At 44.0% G+C, this 25,281-nt stretch overlaps 1 protein-coding gene across 1 annotated transcript; it reads right to left on the reverse strand.

Annotated features, from left to right (window-relative positions):
• Positions 1 to 24,481: 24,481 nt before the first annotated feature.
• Positions 24,482 to 24,999, reverse strand: LOC6598461. The gene is made up of 2 exons (XM_026990521.1): positions 24,921 to 24,999; positions 24,482 to 24,844 (listed from the first exon to the last, which is right to left on the reverse strand). The coding sequence occupies exons 1-2, from the start codon at positions 24,978 to 24,980 to the stop codon at positions 24,506 to 24,508; spliced, it is 399 nt and encodes a 132-aa protein (XP_026846322.1). The 5' UTR covers positions 24,981 to 24,999; the 3' UTR covers positions 24,482 to 24,505.
• Between the last annotated feature and the right edge of the window lie 282 nt (positions 25,000 to 25,281).

Raw genomic sequence — 25,281 nt, forward strand, 5'->3', positions numbered from 1 at the left:
CAGCAGATCCGAGAGTCGAGCGTCAAAAGCGGAGACCCCAAACCCCAGATCCCAAAGCCAAGACTAGGGACCGCGGACCGGACCAGGATAGTGCAGGACCGAAGCGCACTTCACTCCAGTGCAAAGTGATTGCCAGAGAGCGGGGGGGAGCGGGCACATACATGCATAACATAACTGGTTTATGCGATAAAAGAGCGGAGTGGAGTGGAAAGGACAAGAGCGTAAACTGGCCGATAGGGGCGCATATTTGCTTCAAGCCATACAAATACAGGCGGCAAGGGAGACAGCAAGACAGCAAGAGCGCTAAGCTGCAGCTGTGGCTTGAGCCGCGGAAGAGAGCGAGAGAGGGAGAGCCCAGAGAGCGAAGCTCTTGTTGCGGTGCTTCAATTTGCCGCCGCAAAAGTTCCACGGCCCCCCAGCCACCAGCCCTGCCTGCGGTTGCTGTGTGTGTGATTTGTATCGTTTACAGGTTGCCGCAGAGGACAGAAAGAGGGAGAGCGAGAACAGAGCCCCTCAGCGGAGGGAACTGAGAGGGGGAGGAACAGCATAATTATGCCTTCAAGTCAAAAGCTTGCCAGCTGCGGTTTGTCAGGCAAAAGTTCAAAGTTTAGCTCTCAAAGCACTGCTAATAAGCAGCGGGAGAAGCAAAGAGAGAGAGAGAAAGAGCAGGCTCTACCATCGAAAAGCATTCATGTAGGTGACGGTGGTGGAGGTGGAGGTGAAGGCGGCGCACTCTCCCTGGCCGTCGCTCGCGCACTCCCGCACTCGAGAGAGTGCGATCGCATGCCGTTCGCATGTTGTGCGCGTGCGCCTGCCTCGCTTTCGATACCCTTCCTCGCTGAGGCGCTATGGCGACTTTGAACATGTGTTTGGTCCCCGACTTAATTAAGGATACATATATTCGTGTATTCCTCAACAATAAAAGCAGACGTGTACGCCCCTCAGGTTGGACACATCCTTTTGAATGGGTATTTAATGCTTCGGCCTACAAAACTATCTGACTTACTGGTTTTTGTTATTATGGTACCATGTTTTTTGCTTTTCCTTTTGATATTTTGGAGCGCGAGAAAACGGCAGACGACTGCCCACACGTCGTTGTTGAGGCCGTGCAACATGGATCTTGTTGCTGTTGCTGCAAGTGCAATGAAGATATCGGAGATCTCCAGTTCATTCATGAGCAGCCTCCACATGGCTGGGCTCCGTCTCTCTCACACACAAACAGCAGGAGCTTAAGTGTTCTCTTTTCTTATGGGAAATTTCCCCCTTTTTTTTTTGATTTGTATAATTTCTAGGCTTATCAGCCACATCTTGATTTATGTGGGTTACTTGTAAGTATGTTCCGATTTTAATTGGAGTTGGAACTTAAATTGAATTGGTCTATTTAAGAGTTTATTGAAACACAACAGAATGGTTCAGGCTTTATTCGCAATCTCGGAACTAGTCAAAAGGGAGTTTTAAGCCTTGGAAATTGTTTTCCCTAGATAATATTTTCTAAAATATGATGATATTTATTCCTGGCTAAGCCATTTTGTAATTGAATGTAATAGGTTTCAGAAGAATTCTTCTCTTTGAGAAGCAAAGTCCAGCACTTTGCAGGAATATTATACGCCATGATATTCATTAATAACTTTAAGGATTCTCAGTATCAGCTTTAAATAAGTGTGAGTGCGTTTCCAAAGTAGTATATTAGCGAACAGGCACAACAAAGTCCATAAAAATATTTTCCCCCAAAGCAAAAAAAAAAAGAAAAAAAACATACATATGTTTGGAATGTCAGATGGAGAAAAAACACGCAAAGAGAGTATTTTTTTTCGAAGCTTGTGTATGTTTTTTAGCCTGTTTTTGTCCGCTTTTACAGTCGGTCTGTTCGTAGGCATATTTCTAATTTGGTGGATAAACCTGCCACCAAAAAAAAAAACAACTAACGAAGCAACTGCGACGACTGACACGTGTAAAATGGTTGGGCTTGTTAATATTGTTGCGGCTGTCATGTTTTGTCTGTGGCAAACTTTCACTTGATTTGGCAGCTATGTGGCGCCCCAGTAATTTTCAGCTCGCCCGAAACATGGGAAACATGATTGGGGTGGGGGAAAAATGATTGTAATTTGGTCGGTTGTTTTTTGTTTTAGTTGTTTCTGTTGTTTCTGCCTCCCAAAACATAACTGAAGAATGCAAATTTAACAAATTAAAGCGAATCAAATTTCGAATGAATATCGCATGACGCATATCGCATATCGTATCGTATCGAACCACTGGGGATTTTTATGTGGGGCGCGTGGCAAATGCAAAAACAGCCGCACTCCATTAGAGAAGGAAAATGGTGTTCTATGTACGCACAGCTTCCCACCCACCCCACCCCTCTCCTATCCCATACTCCTTCTCCCACTCCGGACTGGCACATCCACGACCACAAAAATAGATCAGACAAGGACAATGGTGGCACGAGTGTAGGCGACAAGCAAATGGTGCCATAGCGAGGGGACAGAGCACGCTCCACCCTCCAACAAGCCAGCCCTCCACCCACCACCGCCGACCATCCACCGTAAGCCAGAGAGCGTCAGAATTTAATGGCCATTTGGCCCATAAAAATTGCTGTAGCAAACAACAGAAACGCATTTGGTACCGCTCCACAAACACCGAACACTCCCATCAACAGGAACCGTCGTCCGGGGCTGCATCGGCAGCGGCATCGTCATCGGCATCGGCATCGGCGCCTCTTTTATGTCAAAGTCAAAGGCCAAAAGGCGAGCACATAAAAACCGACACACAGCCAGAGACGGAGACAGAGTGTTTGACTACGAGGGTGGATTGAGAGATTCCCCTAGTTACTTTCGAGCAGAATTATATCCACAGTTGGGCAACCACTGAAACGATAACAGAACTGTGACAAACCCTGTCCAATCTGGAACTATCTTTGGAACATAATGTACCCTAAGCCAACCACATGAATACCTAATCTTATCCGTATTTGAATTGCATAAAATAGTCTTTGAAGATGTTAGATGCAGATAGGGAAACTTTTGGCCCCCACCTCGCTGCCTGCCAGGGACGCTTCTAGAAGAGAGACAGGGCCCGAGTCAATCACAAAACACAAATTCGATTAAGTTGTTTAAAAACAATTTTTATTTATTACCTACGTATTTTATTTCGTTGCCGTTGTTGGTGTTGTGGTTTCTTATCGAAGGGGAGCACCCCATCCCCACGAATACCCACATATATAGGTATATGCATCCTGGATGGGAGGGTTCTCTGCGGTTCTACAGAACGGAAATTCGGGCTTCGTTTCATTATTTGTAAATTAGTCGACCGCCCTGTCGCCTGATAAAAACCCGTGATAATTGGGGGAAAATGGAAATCCAAACTAGAGCCAGGATGAATGACAAAGGAATTCCAAGTCAGGTAGCTAATCTAAGTGGCCGGAGAATAGTTAAAAATAGAAAATAGAAACTACTTAGCATATCAATTTAGACCACAGAATCAAGCCCGAAAGAATGAACCCAAATATGTCACTCAGTCTTCGGGATGGGGGGATGAGGCACAGTTCGGTTTAGTTTTAGTTCTGTTCGGGTTGCTAGGGTACGGGCACCATACCGTATGCAATTCCAGATGAGGGTAGAGTTCCCCCTTGGCCAGACAAATTGGTATAAAGCAGGGTGTGTGTGTGTGTGTGTGTGTGTGTGCTGGTCATTGTCGTTTAGATCCAGCTCTAATATCCTAATTGACGACTCTGAAAAGGGAACTGCTGTGACCGTAACTGTAACTGAAACCGACTCTAAATCCTAATATGTATGGCGAATTTTGTGCGATTGTGCCTCAGATTCAGATTGGCATCAACTGTCAAAGGTCATCTACGACGCATGCCAAAGATATTTATAGTTGGGATAATATCATTTGGCTGGGGGGAGGAAAATCCACACAATACATTCCATTCGTTAGTTTCTTCCAGTGCACTGATTGAGCCCCGGCAACATTTATCACAGCCAAACATTTACCAAAGTGTAAGAGGGAACAGGCAGCAGGGCTATAGCGATAGGGATTTTTGAGCAACTGCTGCCCCATGGAGAGGCAAACACGTCCGGGTCCGCTCCGACACTCACTCTCATGGGGACAGACAGACACCCACCGACATAACGGAAGTCCAGGCAATGAGCCCTTTATCCTGTGACCCGGGGACCCGTAGACAGAGCCGGAGCCGGAGCCGGACAACGAAAACTGATTGCCATCATCTGCCGTAGATGGATTCGTAATGAAAATGCCTAAAAATTGTACGAGCATTATTTTTTTCTTTCTGTCGACTCATCGAATCGAACAATACGACAAAAGGAGTAGAGTGGAGTGGAGAGAGGATGAGACCCTGGAGGTGACCAAGGGACAAGCGGAAGTATTTCTTGGGTGCCTTAGTTTCCCTTTTTTCCCTTTTCCCCTTTCGAGTGGCGGCCGGCCACTTAACGGCAAATGCGAATCATTTTAAATTGCTGCCCAAAAGGGATTCGCATTCGGATTTAGAGTCAAGATTCGATTCTCTCGATATAATCAAAGCAGCCAAAAGTCACACACCAGGCGCGTGTGGGCCGAAAGGAAGGATAATCTATCTAGTCTAAGTAGATATGATTAAAATGCCATTCCCCGTATCCGGTGAAGCCCTATACCCGAGCCCCATGACTGCCGCTTTTTTCGATTAAGTGGCTGCTGGAGTCATTTTTTGGCATTGCCAAAAGGTATGTATATAAACGTATTTTCGGTGAAGTACCTACTCGCTTCTTTTGTGTAGTTCTTGAAAGAATATAGCTGTGTAAAGCGTCTTTAATCTGTTGTAATCTGTCGAGTTTTGGTGCCTGCTGCCTTTCATTATACGTATATCTTGGTCACTCTTGTCAGACGATTGCATTCATACTCCTACTCGTGAGAGTGAACCTTCCCATCGTATGTTTATTTAGGGTTATTTCTCTGTCCCAATTCGGGGAGTAGAAAGTCGAAATGTGGGGCTCGGCAGCAAGGTCTCTGGATTCGCTTGGTTTGGTTATTGTATATTTGAGCTGTTTTTGCTGCTTGCTGTTTGTTTTCTTCCAGTGCAATTAAAACAATTTGCAATGTTATAATTAAACATTTGCCTCACTCTCGACCATGTCAAACAAAAAGCTGACAGCGCCACATGCAAGTTGTCTTTTTTTTTCTTCTCTTTTTGCTGCCACATTTATGGCTGGCTGGAAACCACAGTCAATCTTCTAGAGTGGGCCCCGGGCCATGTCTTGACTTCTTACTGGTTTTGTTGTTTTGCAGCAGCTTGTGCTGTGGCTCTCGTGCCGGCGACTGGACCAGAGCTGCGCAGCCCATTGCTCGAGATGGATTTTCGAGTGACCTTTTGCATTAATTGCGCTGGCCACTCGAGCGCCCCGTCCAATGCCAGATCTCTGACCCAGGCCTGCTAACGGGTTCCACATCCACTCTATATAGATACTATATATTTGATTTTTGCATTCGATTCGTTTCAGTTTCAGTTTCGATTTCATTTTCGATTTCGATTTGCTCTTGGGGCCTCATGAGCTCTTATTCGTGTTCGTGTTGCAGTCATGTGGGCGTAGGTTTTTCCTATGTCTTGTTCAGTTTCTATATTTTCCAAACGATCTCTGGTCGCTGGCTGAACGAACATTTTTCATTCGGCGCTCAGGCAAAATGTTAATGGTGTAGTCGACGCCAATCAATGGGCCTTCAAGCCAGGGGCGTCCTAGAGATATTTCATATTTTTAATATAGTTTAAAAATACTTGAGAATATATCTTGTAAAGAAGCAAATGTTTCCCATATTTATTTCATTTCGAAACTATTAATAAGTTAAAAAGATTCTGTTTTGATCTTTGAAAAAAGCCAGTCCCTTCGAAGATATCAGGTGCATAAGATATTGATTCGAATAGAGCTTCTATGCTTTGTTCTATGAATAGGAATGCATCTATTTCATATATATTAGGGTATTCTTATATATTCAAAATCAGTTTTCCAACGAGTGACCAACAAACCCCTTTTCGATGGGTCTACGCCTGTGGGTCATTGACTAAATACAGGCACAAAGCGATATATCTAACTCTCGAGCCTGGCCTGGGTCTGACTGGCATTTGTTTAGGCGTTTCGATATGTCTTGTGTCTGCGTTTTTCCCTGTCTGTTGTGGTTTATGTAAAATTAAAGTGAAAAATTAACATAAATTACAACAAAAGCAGACAGTCGCCAGTCGGCATCGGGAGCGACGTATGGGGGCATGGTGTATGGGTTTTTGAGGCGCCAAAGCAATCGGCTGAATAATAATCAATATAATAATGGGCCGCAGCTAAATAGCGGCCAATAAGCTTCTGATTTGTGTGAAATTTTGCTCGCATTCAGCATTCAACATTAAGCATCCAGCCAGCCAGCATTCGCCTTATGCAAATTCATTACCAATAATCGTAAATAATGAGACCACGAGCAGATCTCAACCCAGAGTATTGGCCCCATTCCGAGATCTCCAATCATTTGTTTGATTCTCTCTCGGAGTGCCAGTGCCAGTGCCCTGGAGTTCGATTTCCTCAGATCTCAGAGCTCTTGGGCAGAAACATTTCAAGTGGAAGTTGCTTCATTTAATTTGCTGCTGCTGTTGCTGCTGCTGCTGCTTCTGGTGCTGCAACATCGACTTGCCTCTGATTTTTATGCCACGTCCAGAGCGTTTCTGTTCTGCAGTTGCTGTTGCTCTTGCTGTTTCTGTGGCTGTGGCTGGGTCTTTGGTGATTGTGTGTAGAATATCAATTACTTATGCTAAACACCTGCTGCATCGGAATGTCTGGCGGGGCCCCAGTGCAGCTTGGACTTCTAAACCGGGCCTAAATAGTCACTACAGGCAAGCCCTCACTCACACTTGCCCACTCGCACACATGTGCACTGAGAGGTTTGTGCCTTAAGTCTTTCGTTATTTCTCCTTCTCTGCCAGGTTTTTAATGGCCTTGCCATTGCAATGTTTTTCGGATCGCCCGAATATGCCATCCAAGATGTAACCCTCGAATGAAGTCTACAGAATTTTGAAGGGAATTTAGATCGGTTGATCCCTGAGATTTTGGGATATCTATTGGCTATCGGATGTCGTTCCAGCCAATTGGGCAGTTGGTTAGGGTATAGCTTGTTTCGTGTGGGCTCGATTGAATGGGATTTTCTCTCGTTGTTTTCTTGTTTCTCCGCACCTTTTACGTTTGCCCATTCAGTTCGCATCAACACGCCGTTTTGTGTAACGCAGGCCCCAGCAGACCCCAACTTCAGAGTAGAGTCCGAGCCCCAGTTCCAGTCCCAGTTCCAGCCCCAGTGCGAGTCGAATCCATGACCACTTCGTGATCGCAGTTGGCCGGTCCGGGCCGGGCCGGGCCGAGGTTCTTCATCGATTTGGTTTTGTGTTTTTATTCCCTTGTCTCGGGCAGGTAGTTAGCGTAGCTGCCTCTGCTTATGATGTCGATTTTCTGTACTGTCCCTGGGATGGGGCTGTGGGGCTGAGCCTGCCACTCATATCTCTTTCTGTGTGTTTCTCGGTTTGCACTCATTTTGCAGTGTTTTGTAGCGAGTACGAGGAGAACTTGTTACAATTAATTAACTACTGCATCAATTAAATATTTATTCTTTCCCTTTCTCTTGGCGGCGCCTTCGAATCCCAAAGGGATAGCCCTGCCAGCCATGCCGGGCCAAATACTTATATATCTGTGTACGATCATAATCCATGGATCGATAAAAACTCAATTAATGGCCACTCGTAAAAAAAAAAGAAGAACTAAGAGAAAAGACTTGCACAGCTGGCGGCGGGGACCACCAAAAAGCCAGGTAGCCTCCTACAGCCGGGGCGTGGCCAATGAACCCGAACCCGAGCCTGGCCGAAAGGTGTCGGGGTGCCGGCTACTTGAAGATCGCCACTGAAGCAGCAGCGCCGTGGATGCCGTGGATGCCGCGTCGGCATCCTCCTCCCATCAATTGCGAATCTTTATGGGATGGAAGCTGACAAAACTGGAGATGATTTCAGCTCATCTGCCATCGGATCGCACATGAAAAAGCTCTTCAAAAGTCAGATTGGAATATATATTTTACGACTAGGGTTCGCTCCCAAGCGGATAACTTCATCTCTAAGCCTAAACTCTCTCTCTCTCGAACAGTATGTGCTGAGTGGAGAAAATGATGCAACTAATTGGGGAAAAGACCCTCTCATAAAATGTAATTACACCACGGAAAAGTACAAATAAAAAAAAAGGTAGTTGTGAAATCTCTTCGCCTAAAATTAAGTTAAGCATTTTATGTGATTTGTCTTGAGCTTACAAAAACAACAACAGCAAAAGACCTAAACCCAAAGAAAAGCAAAAGCAAAAGCTAAAACAAAACTCGAAAACTCGAAAACTCCAAAACAAATAGAATAAAGTTCTCACAATTAAAATGAGCTTAAATTAAAAAGCACTTTTACAGTTTCACACTCTTGGGTGGGGTAGGGGGGATGGGTGGATGGGTGATGGGGGGCCCGGGAAGGGCACCGAATGAACTGTAACTGGGTGAACGAACAGAGCGTGGACGGAGAGCAGAGCGGACGTGCCCCACAAGTAAATGACTTATAATTGATATTCTAAAAACGGATAAACATCTGAATGAAATGACACTGAATAAAGTCTAGAGACAGTGCTGACATATATCATCATCATTATAATGGAATTGCCAAAGCAGTTAGCTGCGAGCAGCCCAAACAGATTCAGTAATTCCTCACTTTTAGAGATGAGCACGTGATGCACGGGTGTTTTCAATCGAAAAACCCGAATATGTATTCCAAAACAGGTAGTATCATGTGAATATGGAATAGAATAGTAAGAAACAATAAGCAGTCCACACACAAAAGGAAACACAGTGTAGCACAAGTGACGAATACGAAATCAATCCGAAACATGCCCTAGAAAACACTGAACAAAAAATTAGGATACGAACGAGTCATTCACAAGATCGACCAAAAGGAAGAAAAACGATACATCGGATACGAAAGATTGGAATTGAGACAAGAAATGCGCAAGGAATGGATCTGAGGGCACGAAACAGGCCCTGAGTGAGGACGAAGAACGCCGATACGATGGTACCAGATACAATTGCACAATCTGCGATATCTGAAGCTCAAAGTCGAAGCTTAGGTGTGGCGATTGGAATCGTTGTTATTCTATTACAATAATCCAGTTTAAATGAGGTTAAGTCCGCCCTTAATATACAGACAATCCCACTATTCCTGAGATACCAATATCGTGTCACGCTGTCATCTCCAGGCTCACTTGCGGAAAATCGTTATTTGGTTTGGGTTTCTTCTCTCTTTTTTTTTTCATCGCTGTTTCGGCCTTAGCCGGCTACCGTGTGCCATGAAGATGGGATGTGCGGTGCCCAAGAGCAGCATAAGATTTGCTGTTTGGTAATTGCCACCAGTAGAAAAAGAATCCGATGATGATGATGATGATGGAGCAGAAGGTGGACGAGCTGCAAAACAACAAGCACGTTGATGGTGACGGTGATGAAGAAGACGTGCGGCAACTCAATTTCGACTCAGTTTTGCAGCTCTGCAGTTCTCTGGTTCTCTGGTTCCCGGTTCCCGGCACCCGTTCCCTTCTCTGTGTTGCGCTTACCCAATTTAAAATTAACATGTCCAACCAGCACCAGCAGCAGCAGCAGAAACCTGAGCAACTGGTCCGAGAACATATGCAAAAAAGTAGAAAACAAACGGGGAAGACTCTATTCCCTAAGGCTGAATCTTCAGATACACTCTTAGATCCATCCATCCAAGATATATCAATTCTTAATCCTACATTAAACAATTCACCCATTGTCCTTCAATGGCTAACATGCCGACTCTTGATATATGTCTGTGTATTTTATATGGCAGGAAATTCTTCTGCTGGAAATCGTAGGACCCCTTGAAAGTGTACAAATATGGTACAGAGATACGATGGAAAAGCAGATTGGAGCAGAAGCGTGCGTGAGCATCGTCAGCTCTGGTTCATCTTCCATCCTCTTGACAGGTTCTGCATGAATTTGCTCCCAACTCCTCTTTTTATTGTTGTCAATTTGGTGGCGATTACAGGTGTGTGTGTGTGTGTGTGTGTGTGGGGAGAGGATGCGTTGAGATTGTTTGCTTTTTCCCTGGGTGGGGCTCTAATGAGAGCACCAGCAATTCGAGCATCTGTCAGTCTAAGCAACTACAAAAAAAAAGAACGGGGGCTACTGGAACCCTGGAAAAGATGCTGAAGCTTGCAGAGAAACCCTGGGAGACCTATAGAGAAATGAGTACACAAACAGCTCCAGTGAAAGGATCTACTTCGGGTGGCATCCATATATTTCAGTAAATAACTAACAATAAGTATATCCCTGGCTAATTGTAACTAAATGAGCTACAGATACACATGTGTGTATCTATACAGTTGTAGAGCGAATACACTATTGAACATAGGTTGGAAAAACCTGTTCCGGAATTCATGTCAATATTACAATAGAATTGTGTTGGATTTTAATGTAATTCTGTTGGAAATGGAGTCAATTAATGGCTTCAAGGTGTACATCCGGGGCAAGCTCAAGCAAAAGACTGAATTAATAATTTCAATGGACCCAATTGCAATTCTAACCAACACAAGTTAAAGCTCAGTAAGAGGCAGAGACCAAAGTTATAGCAAAGCCAAACGCCAGATAAAGTCATTTACTCGTCTGGGCCACACAGAACTTCAACCTCAACTAAATCAAGTAGAAGTTGCTTCCCTGCTGCCCCTGTTTCCCTGCCTCCCCGCTTTCCCGCTGCCCTACTCCGTTGATCTCTTGTTTCTCTCAAGGCTTACGCAATTTTCACATGGACAGCATGCTGTTGGCCAGAGCCATTCATTGTTGACTGGTTAAGTTGCCTCAAATTGCAAACATTTCCCAGACTGTGGGCCGGGGGGGCTGGAGACTGCCTGACAAGACGTTAATCTCATTCTGAGTTTACCTTTTTTGGGGTCTAGGACGGTAGCCTGATTGCCATAATTAATTATTATTTCAATTTGCATTTCTGCATCTACATCACCAGTGCAGCAATACGGACGGGTATCTCCACCTGCAATTTGCTGGCCATAGCCATAGCCACAGCCACAGCCAACCAAACCCCACCGCACCGCACCGTAGAGCACAGCCGCTTGACGTTGGCTATAATTTGCAATGAAAATGCGGATGGCGATTATGCAAGAAGCGTTAATCAGCCAAAAAGTCTTCGCCGGGGAACCCGACGAGCAGGCAGGCGCTGAAACCTTTTTTCCGTATTTAGAAACGACAGATGCTCTTTTGGGTGATTTTTTTTTTTTTTTTGGAACAGCAGCAGGAAAAGCGCAGCTTGGCGATGTGAAAATTGCACTGAAATAAAAAGCAAAATAAAAACTTTGTCGACAAAAGTCAAGTCAAAAGCATTTCACGAGAATTGTGCCATCGACGACGACGACGATGGCGGTGGCGATGGCGATGGCGGTGGTGGCAGCTGCCTGACAGACTCTGCGGCTCTGGGACTCTCGAGAGATTGTCAAATTGCGGAACAGGCAGACGGAGAGACAGATCTTGGCCCTCAAAGAGAGAGCGAGAGAGAGGGAGAGAGAAAGCCCTAGAAAAAAGTGTTGTAAAACATGCCAGGCAAAATGGCACAAAAAACTGGCGACTCCCCCAGTTCCAGCGGTCGACAAGGAGATACCCTTGGAAGTTCAATTGGATTTGAGGTCAAAGGTGCGTATGGTACAGTACATATAGAGCACCAAAAGGAAATCAACTGATGTGGGGGATGTATTCTGTATTTAAACCGTCTATCAATGGAGCAGCAAGTAATGGGATGAGTGATTTGTCTCCTCAATCATCCGCAGTCCACAGTCTACTCTCTACAGGGTATCATCTCTGGCTTGTAAGAAATAGTATACGGCAATTATGAGCGTTATTTCAGCTGGCTGCTGACATGCAACAGTTGGCTCACAGCTGGACCCCTTGACACCTCGCCCCCACCATATTTAGATGATATTCATGTTCATATTCATGACTGTCTTTGGACAGTCCCCCTCCAAGCCCCTCCAAGCCCCGCTGTGCCCGCCTCTGTCCCACCATTTGCTGCACTCTCTTTGTGTGTGCACTTTGCACACATAACTTATGTTTAGCTGCAACTACTACAGCAATTTATGTGCGTGTGCCAAAGAACGGGGGCATAGGAGTGGTGGTGGGGAGTGGGGAACAGGAGCTGCAACAGCTGGAACTGTGCCACATTCTAAACAATGCCCCATACACACACACTCAGAGAAACCGAGAGAGAGAGAGGCCATAGAGGGAACAGAGGGAATCGGGGGCAATCATACATTCATAGCTCTCTGTCCACATTTTTGGACCAAGCTCCAGAGTTAACTTTTGCCAAAGAGATGGTTTAGAGGCCCACCTAGGACAGGCACAAAGCTGGGGGAAAATACATAGTGAGAGAAAGTGAAATGGAAATTCGTTTTCGAACGGAACCTATGAATTCAATCAGATGTAGAACCTATTTAGGAATATGTAGGCTCACAATCGTTCAGAACCAAACAATACTAAGCAAAACTTGAAGACAAATAGGAAAATAGATAGGTTTCTTATTTGAGAGAGTTCTCTTATGAATCAGGGATCAGGGATCAGTGGTGATCAATGATCACGATAGTGCTGGTGAGCGCACAAGATTATGGATCATCAATTCACGTACTAGATTCTCAAAAATGAAGCGTAAAAATACTACGATTCATTTCCTTGATGCATTGCTGTTGGCTCACATATCGTTTAGAATAGCTCTAGCTCAATATTTCGATCTTACAAAGAATTATTTGACATGGCGCGATAGTAAGGAATGTATCATAGAAGCTCCCCAGCACGAAAACCATGTTGGATGACATTGTGCTGTTGTCTCTCATTTATTAGTATTATAATAAATTATTACATTAAGTTAGTAGACGATTTCTTTTAGCTTTTCAATAGAGTCTTTTATAGAATTAAAAATTACTTTTTCAGTGAATTTTTATCTCGGTTTGGTTCAGTGTTTAAATTTCTTATTAATTCAGATATGAATTAAATATACAACAGAAATGAAGAATTTTGAGAATTTCTCTTGAATACTCAAAAATATTATGAGACAAAAAAAAAAATCGCAAAACTGTGGGAAATACCAACTTCAAAGCGTGCTCCTTTCAATACTGGCAAGACCAGGCAACCAGGCAACCATCGCTATTGTCAATGTCAATTTGGACTTGGCAAATGAAAACATTTCGCCTTCGAAAGGGGAATGGGGGTAGATACTCAAATACCATTGCAACATGGCCAGAACAACAAAGATGACAAGGAAATTTTCCGGAGAAAGCTGGCCAACTGGCAAAATACAATGAAAAACTGACATCCTGTCGACTAGAGGAGGCTGAAGACCACAGGGATGGGGCCTCTGACAGAAGGACACTAGCACAGTGGTGAAGTGGTATAGTGGGGGGGTGTTAAATTTCCATTGTATTTAAACAAAAACTAAACACTGAGAAAAGAGGCAAAAAGAGGCTGGCTGTCAGGGAAGAGAAGAACACGCTCGGGACATAGTAGCTTCGCCATACAAATTTGCAGAAGCAGCAGAAAAACCCTAACGAAAAACCGAAAACTTACACATGAATTGAAATAACACGGAGCCCGAATCGTTGCATACCCTTGCACAGTAAATTTTGTAATTATCGCTAATGAATTGTCATTGATTGAATTTAAGTTTTAAATTGTGTATTGCCACGGCCGATGGATTACGACATGGCTTTATCGAATCTGGTGATAGTGCTAGGGTATGAAATGGTGTTTTTTCTGCGTGACAAACATCTGGGATACAGCGAAATAGCCTCTGGAAGAGCACAGTGCATTAGCACAGACAGAAGACAGCAAGAAATAGTAACAAGATGGGCGGCAGTACGATGTGGGCGTGTGCGGTGCGGCGATGGCGGTCACAGTACCGCCATCGGGGACAAGAAATAATCAAATGAGAAAGTGCAATAAGAAGCAACAAAGCGGAGTGCATTGGAATGGCAAAAAAGGGTGAGAAATGAAAATATGAAAAATTCATGCAACAGAAATAGACGTTGACCGAACCAGGAGAAGTGCTGATAGGAATGCAGCTCGGGGAAAATGGGTTACTGGAAAACTGCAAAACGTATTATTTCTGTGAAATGTTTAGCAAGTGAAATTCTAGATATTTAAGGAATATTTTGGGATGTACAGAATTCACATATTGAGTGCCATTTCTGCACATAAAGTGGATCCCTTTTATAGATTAAGCAGCAACACGACATAAGGCTTGAAAAATCTTACAAAAAATGTTCAATAATCATTAATATTTATTTAAAAGCAGTTCGTTTTTCCAGATCGAAACCAATCAATCAAAAACTTGTGCCCCAAAATGCAGGGGGAACGCAGGTCCCTTTTAAAGTGAAAACAGAAAAACTGGTTGAGGGTTTTTATGGAATATTTCGGGCCCCATTTCTGGGCTTCCTTTGCTGGAAAGGATTGCAATCCACTCGACGCGACGCAGGGACACGTGTTCGTTGAATGCGAGATCAGGTACCTGTCAAAACCGATGGAAGACGTCGTCCAACCGGTTCGAGACTGTCCTGCTGATATTCATATGCAATTTTTAGTTAATTTCTTCTACTCTTTGCAAAAGTATACAACATTTTAGCGATTTGTTTAATATTCGTATGGGAACATCTGCTATTCCATTGTATTATTTTTAGTTTTTGAATGCATTTACGTTTAAAAAATATTTTGTTGGCATATTTGCTTCCGTAATTTCCGTATTCCTGAACAAAGTGAGTTCCCGAGTGAATGAAATCATGGAGAAGGTTTGTCCTTTTGAGGGTATCCCAACTTCGGTCCTTGAAATTAAATCCTCCGCTCCTTTATTCATATTTTACTTATAATTTTTTTTGATTGAAGCTTTAAATTTTGCCATGATTGCAATGTGGGCCCTGTAATACCTTAATAGCCCAAAGACGCTGGCCAAGGACGAGAAGACAAGGGGAAGGCGATGGGAGAAGCAGAACAGCAGGACGGGGAAGGATTCGACGGCTTCATATTTCGATACGGTGTTATTTATGCAGCTTGGGGTCGGTCGGGCTCCTGTTATTAAAAATATTTGTACAGCCGCCAAGGGAACGACGAGGGAGCTTCTCCTCTCTCTCTCCCTCTCTGTCACAGCCTGTCTCTTTCTACCTGACAAGCCGTAACCGCAGGGGCGCAGCCGTTTCTTTCCCTCTCCCCATCGGTTCGGTTCTGGTTGGTTGCAACTCTATCCGTGCCGCCCTGTGCTCGACGCAGAGCCTGACGTTGTCATCCTTGAGATCCCTTGTTCTTTTTGTTTTTTTTCTTGTCTTCTTCGAGGCTTTTTTGCGTTGCTTAATTTTTCCCTTGGTTTCAGTTCGCGATTTGATTTTTTCGTACTTTTTTGGTTTTAAATTTCGAGCCTAAGACGTTAATCCCCAAATGGCATCCGATGAAGGAGTGTACCAAAATGAAGAGATTCTATCGACTGCGACAGAGATTGCTCCAAATTGGAATTCATTCCATCATTCAAGTCTGTGTCAAAATCGAGATGCGATTCCACAGGCAGAGCTCAAAACCCCAATGAAACTCCAAAATGAAAGAAATATGACGGCTTAATCGTAGAGTATTGATGTGGTCGGACTTTCGCAGAGGAAGAAGGCATCAATTTCGTCCCATTTGATGTTCAACATGTGTCTGTTTCTATGGAAACTATGCAAGGCTCAGCCTCAAAACTTTCTGAACTATGTGTAAAATATTACACAAAAGAACCCTTTTCCCCCCTGTGGTGGCAAATATGGGATGCATTCATGGGCTGAAGAACGGAACGTCATAGTACTACCTTCTGCAGGGTATACCATCGATTGTGATGGATGTGCTTCAATCAGCATTCGTTTACATATCCTTAAAATTTCGAAATTACTGAATTTTACTGAATTTATACAGTTTGTTGCGAGTCACCTGCGAATTTTCCAGTCTGTTGAACAGTTATTTGTACTTCCGTTTGATTAAAATATGATTCCGTCTCGTTAAAAATGTCATGGCCTTGCTGCCGTCCAATTAGTGGTCGGCTTTGGCTTTATCATATTTTACCACTGCTAAGAAGTGGTAAAATTTACAAACTGTATTTCTCCGTTAACCATTTAATTCGTTATTATTAAATTACTCATTCTTATGGCTTGATTTACTTTGCATTATTATTGCATATTTAGAAAGGCAGAATTAATCAATAAATCGTCGAAATATGGTCCAAAGTGTAATGTGACATTTTGGCTATAATTAACTAATTGAACGTAATGGAGACTCTCAAAGCAGAAGTCATTAGAAAATCCCCCGGGGGGCATTCATTTTCACCGCATTCCCCTGGCTCTGTGGCATGGATATGCCACATATGGGGATATGTTTGATGTCCGTGGGCCTCAAACTATTATCTGATTACCACTGAAACGACTCTCTTGGTGGCTGGTATCTAGTGTGCTGTTACGTACTCGGTTTCTTGCCGGGTTGCGTTTCAGCAGCCACGAAATCCTTTGTCACATGCGGCCTGCCGCCTTTGCTGCATCCTCTTTTTGCCGCCTCTAATCCAATTTCCGAGTGTAAATATTTTAAATGACTTTTACAGATAAATGGTATATATATTTTGCATATTTGTTTATGCCTCATTTTATTGACTTGTTTCTCGCTCGCTTTCACGGTTTTATATTTTTAATTTAAATACTTTTGCGATGCGTGTGTGAATATCGAATTGATTAAAAATAAAATATCAATTCTGAGTGATGGGTGGACAGAGGGACAGTGCGGCTGTGGGGAGCGAGGGGACACACATGGCACACAATATTTAATGCTATTGCATTTAATTGGAAATTTCTGCTTGAGCAGCGACACGGCTGCGAAGCGATGAAATTATGAAAAACCTATATGAATATGCATATGCATCTGCATATACTCGCATCGTACATAAATGCGCAATCGTGTGCGTATATGTATGTATATATCCGGCAATTTATCGGTCAGATATGTATGTGTATATGTCAATATATGCCCAACTTAAAGGCGATTGGCTGGACAAACACTGCACTGCCCTGCACTGCACTGCAACAGCAGCAGCAGCAAAAGCTACAACAACAACGTTAAGATTAAATGCAGCGTAGTTGCCATTAACAATGATTACCTGAAAGCCGATTCCCAATAATTAAATGTGCAACAGCGCGCCATTTTTAATTGCAGGCCACAAAATGGCCCCCGCCTTCCACCTCCACCTCCACCCCCACCTCAACCTCTCTCTCTTTCCCTGCTGTCCATTCACCCATGTGTCCGTGTCCGTGTCCGTGTCAGTATCCGGGAAGCCGCAAAAACAGGACGCAAAGAGTTCCCCGGGTTTGGCCGGCCGGGACGGAACGGGAGGCCCAAGGATGGGATGGATACCGGGATTGCCGTCGCTTTTCCTCGTTCAGTTCGGTTTCATGTGCATATCAAAATGTTGATTCCGATTTTAATTTATTCATATTTATGCAAAAGAACAGCGAAAACAACACCAGCAGTAAAAAGCATTCGGCACTTTGCTTGCATACTCGACTGTCGTACTCCCGGACTCTCTGGCGCAGCTGCTGCTCCGCCGGAGCCGCCTCGCCCGTCCGTTCGTGGGCGTGATTATTGTTTTTGACTTTAAAACGCCTCATTGCACCCACACTTTGCTCATACACTCGCGAGTCCCAAGCAGCGAGGCTTATTAAGGGCCAGAAAGTGGCGCGAAAGAATCTTTTGATCCGAGAAAAATATTATCGCACTCATTTGATCAGATGCCTTTTTTTGGCGTGGGTGTCAATGCTTTTGCACATTTCTAATTAAATATGTATATATATATACTCTATATATAGCGATTTCCAAAAGAACTACAAAAATACCCCTCCTATAAGAATACATGTCAAGCCTCTCCTTGGAGTTCGACGTTTTAATGGGACCTTTTCTGAGAAGGGGTTAGAACATGTATCTTATATCTGAGTAGTGGGAATGGTCCCTATATCATGGCAAGGAAACAGCAGAAGATGCCTGAGTTACTCATACCCTTCACCCTGAGACCTACACACAGGGTATTACCCAGGTCGATGCGGTTCCCTCTCATTCTGTGATATTTTTAATCCTCTACGTTCCTCGCTGCTTATGCTGCTGCTGCTGCTGCTGCTACTCAGGTTAATAATTGAACCGACTCTGGGATCCTGGCAGTTTCTAAAGCAACTAACAATGTCCTCCCTTCCAGCTTTCAGCTTCCAGCTTGCGCCTTCCACCTGCCTGCCACCTCTCTGAGTTATACGTATTGTTGTTAGTTGGTTATTGGTGTTGGTTTTCCCTTCCAGTGACGCTGCCTGGCTTGAACCCAATTATGAATTATTTGTAATCTTATCTTTAAGTGTATAGCATAAAAATTATAATTTTGCGGCCAGGGTACGAGACAGAATCCCCATAAAGCAGCGGGAGAGGAGAGCGGCAGGAGAGGGGTGTTTGGCTTCTACAATTTCAGTATTAAAATTTATTAAAAATATATAAACGAAGGAATTTCTAACCGCATAGACGCCGACGAAGACGGAGACGAACATGAAGCTGAAGCCCTGTTTGCAGCTCAGGCTGAGGCTTTAGGGCTTGGACCTGCATCTTCCTCCGAGACCGAGACCGAGTCCGAGACGGTGACGGTGACGGTGCCGAGAGTGCTGGGATTCTGCTGGGTAGGGATAGGGATAGGGAATATAAAACGCTTAACCGCAAGAGCAGTTGACGAGGTAGAAGGGATAGAGTAGACCCTTCAGGGCGTCGTCTTTGCCTCGCCATGTGAATGGCACCAAAGTGGATGCTTCAGCATGCACGGACGCCACTTGCAAAAATTTCCCTGTACACTCGTACTCGTATATGTATGTGTGTGTGCGTGTGTGTGTGTCTGTCTGTTTCTCATCGCCGTCGTCGTCCTCTGAGCCGGATAGTCTAGCATCAGGAATCAGGATTCACCCAGCTCCATCCGGGGTCGAGACAGTGATGCAGTCTTGACAGATAAACAGGAAGTCGTCGTCGTCATCGTCCTCCTCAACACTTCAACCTGTATGTCGAGAGGGTGTGCAGTAGTACGAGTATATATGCACGTGTGTATCCGTGTGTTGTGGCAATGTGTTAAGGGTTGAGAATGGAAGCTTGGGGCATACCATACGAGAGTATGCATTGCCCTTTGTCTTAGCCTACTTGGCCGAGCCTTCGTGTTTGGCCCGTTGTTTCGGTTTTATTCATAAAATAAATGAAGTACGAGTATTTAGCCAAGTCAGACAACGTTTTACACCGCAGAGAGACGAGTGAGATACGGTCAAAAGGAGGTGGCCTGATGCTGATGGCTCCAGATATGCAGGGAATGACCCCAACTGACTTGTGTAGTGAGTTACCGACTGCTGTCTGAATTAGCCGCCTGCCTCGAGAACCAACTGCACAGAAAATCTCTTAAATGTAGCAAATGAAGCGGAAAGTCTGAAAGTCTGAAGGGGTTGAGATCGGCCAATCTAGATTGATCACTCTTAAAGTGTATCCGTATTTCGCACTCGAAATTCGAATGTCGCAACTGCCCCATCGCTTTTGTCTTCCAACAACTTCTTGTTCGACTTGGACACTTTCAGACACTTTCCTACCAAATTTGTGGTGTCAATGTGACATATGAGGACTGCGGTTTCATTTCCAATTTCTGTTGTATCCCCAAAATGTGGGCAGAAGTTTTCACCGCCCTGCACCCTGCACCTTCCCCTCGGCTCCTTTCGCACGCCTCGCCTCCGTCTGGGGTAATTATAAATAGCTGACTGGGGCCCAGACTCATTTGTTACTCGGCTCTTTAGCCTACCTGGCTGGCTAGCTGGCTATCTCTCCCATCTGTAGTATAGTATCTATGTGTGTGGATCCGGCCCACGCCCACCCTCTGCAGGAGGAGAACGAACACTTCCTGCCGAGGTATTTTAACATGATGCTCAAGTGGAGAGAACGCTTGTTTTTAATTAGTTTGCGCTGACCAGGAAGGAATGCCAGGAGGGAGAGAGAGAGGGCTAAGACGCAGGATGGAGGTATCCACAGGAACAGCCATGTGTCTGGATGCTCGCCTCTGTGCACAGTGTGTGCTACGAACTATTTTATTCGAAAATGCTAGTCATAGGGGTAAATATTTTTGCAATTTATACCACTTTTCAGAGCATAATTTAATTCGAACAGATTCCCAAGGTCCCGGGTGTGAGTTTAGACAAGAATATTCAAGCTATAAGGGGGCACAAAGATGTTGCAACTAATAATGCAACAAAAATAATGAAAAATGTTCCACATAGTCATAGCTTCTGTTCACATAATAAATGTAGTACCCTCCCACACAAATATTTACGAAAAAGAAAAGGCTAGAGTCTGTACATCGTTGCAGAAACTCAATGCAAATCAAAGACCAAAGGGCCAATACATATACCCCTGGAAAAATATTTAGAATTGACCATTTATATATTCGAGCTGTCTGGTTAGAGAGTTTCCTTAAAGGCAACATAACCTACGCAGTTTTCATTCGACCACAACCAAAAGATCATATCCATATACATAGACACACATACATGCATAAATGCCCCAGAATTTGGTGGTGTGGCTACATATATGTATGTAGCTATAACCTATATAGGTTATGTTCGCATACCATGAAAATCAACTAGACTGTATATAAATATCACCTTAACTTAAGTACGCAAATCACACAGATCTCGATACACACTCACATGACCTGCAGTTGTTGTAGTTGTAGTTGTAGTAGTAGGAGTTTCGCAATACATTGGCGCCGAAACTTCTCGAAGGGTTGCAATCACCAGCACGACGTACGGCGACACATGAAAAAAAAACAGACTTTAGTATATTTTGACCAGCACCACGATTATTTAAAACTTCATTAAACGACAAAACTCCTGAGGGCAAACCATACACGTGCTGGTCAAATATTCTCAAATCGTTGAAATCATTAGCTCCACGCTCCACAGCACATGAAAAAAATAAGACTTTAGTATATGTACATCCGTATGTGTGTATGCATGTGTGTAAACGACAAACTCTTGACGAACGGCAGAGCACTACTCGAAAAACTGTGCATCTAGCTTTAAGGTACATATTTGTAAAAGAAAAATTACGCTAAGAAACGGATTGAAGCTTGAACTTAGTGCTGTTAAAGCATATCAATGTCATCGATGTTTTTTTTCTCAAGTATCGATGTTTTTGCAAGAGATTCTGTCTAGATTGCTGCAAAATCCACAGACTCTGATAAGGCATTGGGCTTAGATCGGCAGACGCTGCTGGACAGAACGTTAAATGCTTCCTATGACCTTATTGTTAACTGCGAAAAAAAGAGATAGCTTCAACGGAACAGCATGCAGTCAGAGCGAGACAGATATATGCGTCAGTTCGGGCGCTCTCAGCAGTGCTGCCAGATTTTGAGCATCAAAATATGCTAAATTTCACCAAAAAAAACAAGCTACAAATTGCATAAAAAAGGCTAACAAATTGTGTCTATATTTCATCTAATTTTCTATTACTCGAATCGGTATAGCTGGAACGTATTAAATTGGCCAAAGCTTTATAGTGCCATCTGGACTTTGCCAAGGGACTGAGTGCATTTTTTGGTGATATTAAAGAAGGCTAGATTAAAGGCTATAAGCATTTTCATAATTTTTCAAGCATATCCGTTTTCAAATAAGCTGGATCTAGCCTTAAATAGGCTAAAATGGCAACACTGGCTCTCAGTATTGCCGAGAGTAAAATAAGTCCCGAAAGAGAGTCAGCGGACCACCTTAAGTAATTTCAAAATGGGCTAGGAGCTGGCTGGCTGGCTGTATGTTTTGGAAAACGTAATTTTTCTGCAGAAATAGTGTCTCAGTTCTTCGATTGATAGCCGGGAGACGACTCTGTAGAGGGCTACGGGCACTAATTTTGAGTTTCGTCTCTCATGCTAACTCTCTAATCGCAGCACAGTTCTTAAATATGGCCGTATTCCATTGGACTTGACTTGGATTGGAACTGACTGGGTGGTTGTTGGACTAGACTAGACCTGAACAACATTTTAGGTTAAGTCCGGATGAATCCAGCTGTACCTAAATCTTGAATTACAAAATCATTGGAAACATTGAAAGCATCGACTGTCGCAAACATCGTTGTTTCTTCAGCTCTACTAGAGTTGGGTGGTTCATTCCATGGGCCCCGTTGTAAAAGCATTTGGTGAAAAAAATGTGCAATAATCATATCGTAAGCAATAATCGTTTATACAATCTGATAAAAGTGTTTCTAAACGCTTTGCCGTCTTGCAGGAGATGCCACCACCTACACCTAAAAGGGCGCGGCTCGTGGCCGCTCGAAATGCCGCTGCCACCCAGCGCTACAACCGCGCAGCCCCTGAGCCCGACGCGGCGGAACCTGCGAACGATGGCTGTGTAGTTGCGGCTCAGGAATATCAGATCGACAATAATATAGACTTCCGCCGCATCCACAGGGAAGGAGACAAAATGAGGAGCGATCCGACGGAGGGGTGAAAAGTGGACTCTATCTACAACTGGAGAGCCATTATCCTTGGGCCCTTGGACACGCCCTATGCGGGCGGTCAATCGCTGCTGACTGAGCCCAACCCCGATAGCCCATTGAACTGCATTGCTGCGTTATTGTACAAGACAGACCGCTTGGCCCGCCAGTGGACCGCTCTGTACGCGAAGCCCGTCGCTTCATCTGTCGCTGGCCATTCAGAAACAGCTCCTCCATAACATATACACACAATTTGAAGGATTACATGTTATGTTTTCAAATACAAAAACTACCAATATTCTAACAGATTGGTAATTGCTTTTATTGTTGCAGCATTAGCGTATGGATATCGAGAGATCTCAACGATATGTATGTATAATGTACACATCTACATGTGTACAATATATGTGTGTATAACACCCCAATTTGTGGGTTAACTTCTCGTTATTCTCCTTGTGTGTCGCCCTATCATTCTTGGAAAGTGGAACAGCAAATGAAGTGGAAACGGTTGTCATTAGCAGAAGTGTCGATCTTTGGCGTGGAGAGACAATACATACATACACACACTTGGATGTCTGGACATTTAATGTCACGCCTCGAATTTCCGCATCGCAGCTAATAAACTTTCCGTTTTGGTTTCGCTTTTTGTTCAACGACTGTGTTCATGTGTGTCCGCTTTTCACTTCCTATCGCCAGCCACTTGGTTTGATTTTTATTTCCATTCTGCTGGCTGTTGGCCATCGCTGATGATGAAATTAGCCCAAAAGAGAACAATCAAACCCAAACCCCCAGCACCTCAACACCTCATGCCGTGTTAATCAACCATTAATAATGAAGCCACTCCGACTCCGGCCGAGAAGGCTGACCAACATCCAACATCCGAATCAGAATCCAAACAGTTTTCGGCCAAATGAAGCGTGCTAAATGCAGCCGATTTATTTTCTATATCCAGCTGTGTATGTATACATACACAGATCCATATACACATGCACACCGCTACATATATGTGTATGTGTTCATACATATGTATGTGTTCATGTGGGCTACGGCTACGCAGCAGCGGAAGACAAACAATTTCTTGGAATTGATTTCTTGCGGTTTTTGCGGCGCGTAGCCCTAAAAATGCACAAAAGCCCAAAGAGCGGACTCAAGAGAAGAGAAGAATGGTTCGGGTGGTGCGATTGTGGTTAAGGTGGCAGCCACCGCCAGGTGGAAGTGGATGTGGATGTGGATACGGATGGGCATTGGCATGGGCATGGGCATGGGCATGGGCATGGGCAATGTGCAGATGCAAGGGTATCTAAGCCACAGCGCCAGAAGTTATCGGTGACAGTTGCGGGTGCATCACCAGTAGCTTTTCCCTGCTTCTCTTTGTCTCCTTCCCGATAAATGTACACACATACATACATATGTATGTACATATGTGGTTTGCGCCAGAGTTGTGTGTGGGGCTAAGTGACGGGTTGATTGCTGACATGAAATGTGGGGCTTATTAGCTAATAGTAATGGTTTTGCATCAGAGTCCAAAGTACATCTTCCATCAGCGAAACGAGGTTGTATGAACAACCAATGTGTGCCCACAGGCCCTATGTACATGCGACGACAGATTGAGGCAAGGAAGGAGATGAGGCGCAGCTCGCAAAACCGCAAATTCGAGTGCATCGGGACAGAGGTGTTGTTCGCCAGAATAATTGGATATTTTCATCAGGCGTTTGATCTGGTAGTCCAGACCGTCAAGCTCAGGGGCGTGGCTAGGCAGCCAAAGGCCCTGGGGCCCTAACTAAAGTCAGCTACTCTTTAATGGTTACGCCCGATTTTATTTATGTTCTGAATTTTGTACAGTTTACAATAGACGTTGCCATCAAATGTCAGACTTTATTCACAAGCTGCTGCGCCTTATGGCTAATTTCGTAGATTTTTTGACTTCTTGTTGGTTGCCGATGGAGTTTCTACGTTTAGCTGGTGAGCGAAGCATTTGGCCAGGAGTAGGATAGCGCACGGCGCTTTCTATGGTCAAATTCTCGACGGGACGAGTACTGAACTCATCGACTCTACCGAAATTTGGCAATGAAGAGCGACGGCGACGGTGCTGCGATGGCTGCTCCATGTCTGCCAGCTCCGGCAATGGAATGACGGAAACACGTCGTTTTTTTTGTGGCGGCTGATCCATTAAATCGTCGGAAGCTAAGATTTTCGAGGTGCCGCTTTTTGATATGCCCTGCATAAAAAATAGGAGAAATTTGTGAGCTATGGCCAATATTTCGATCACCGGTTGCGGTTTCATGCAAAATTACCATAAAATCCTTAATCTCCGCCATAAGGGAGCCGTCGAACAAAGTTCTCAAGAAATTCATTATTATTTTTTTTTTTAATTTTTTTTTTTCACGAAGACGAATTTCTGCAAATTACTTTACTGCAACACGTTTTCTAAATTCAATATGTCAGCTGTTCTTACGCTTTATGGCATTTTTTAGTAGATTAAAAGTCCGGCAACCCTGTGTGGCAAAATAGTAAGGACACACTTATTTCTGTGCTTTGTGTGGCCACACTGTTCGCTTTTTACATATCAAATTGAAACCCAATTAAATCAAGTCTTCTTTTTTTTTTTCATTATCCAATATGATTGATATTTAAATTGGATATTTCAAGAAGCTG

Source organism: Drosophila persimilis, unplaced genomic scaffold (genome assembly GCF_003286085.1).
Source record: "Drosophila persimilis strain 14011-0111.01,24,50 unplaced genomic scaffold, DperRS2 tig00000579-arrow-pilon, whole genome shotgun sequence".
Lineage (NCBI taxonomy): Eukaryota > Metazoa > Arthropoda > Insecta > Diptera > Drosophilidae > Drosophila > Drosophila persimilis.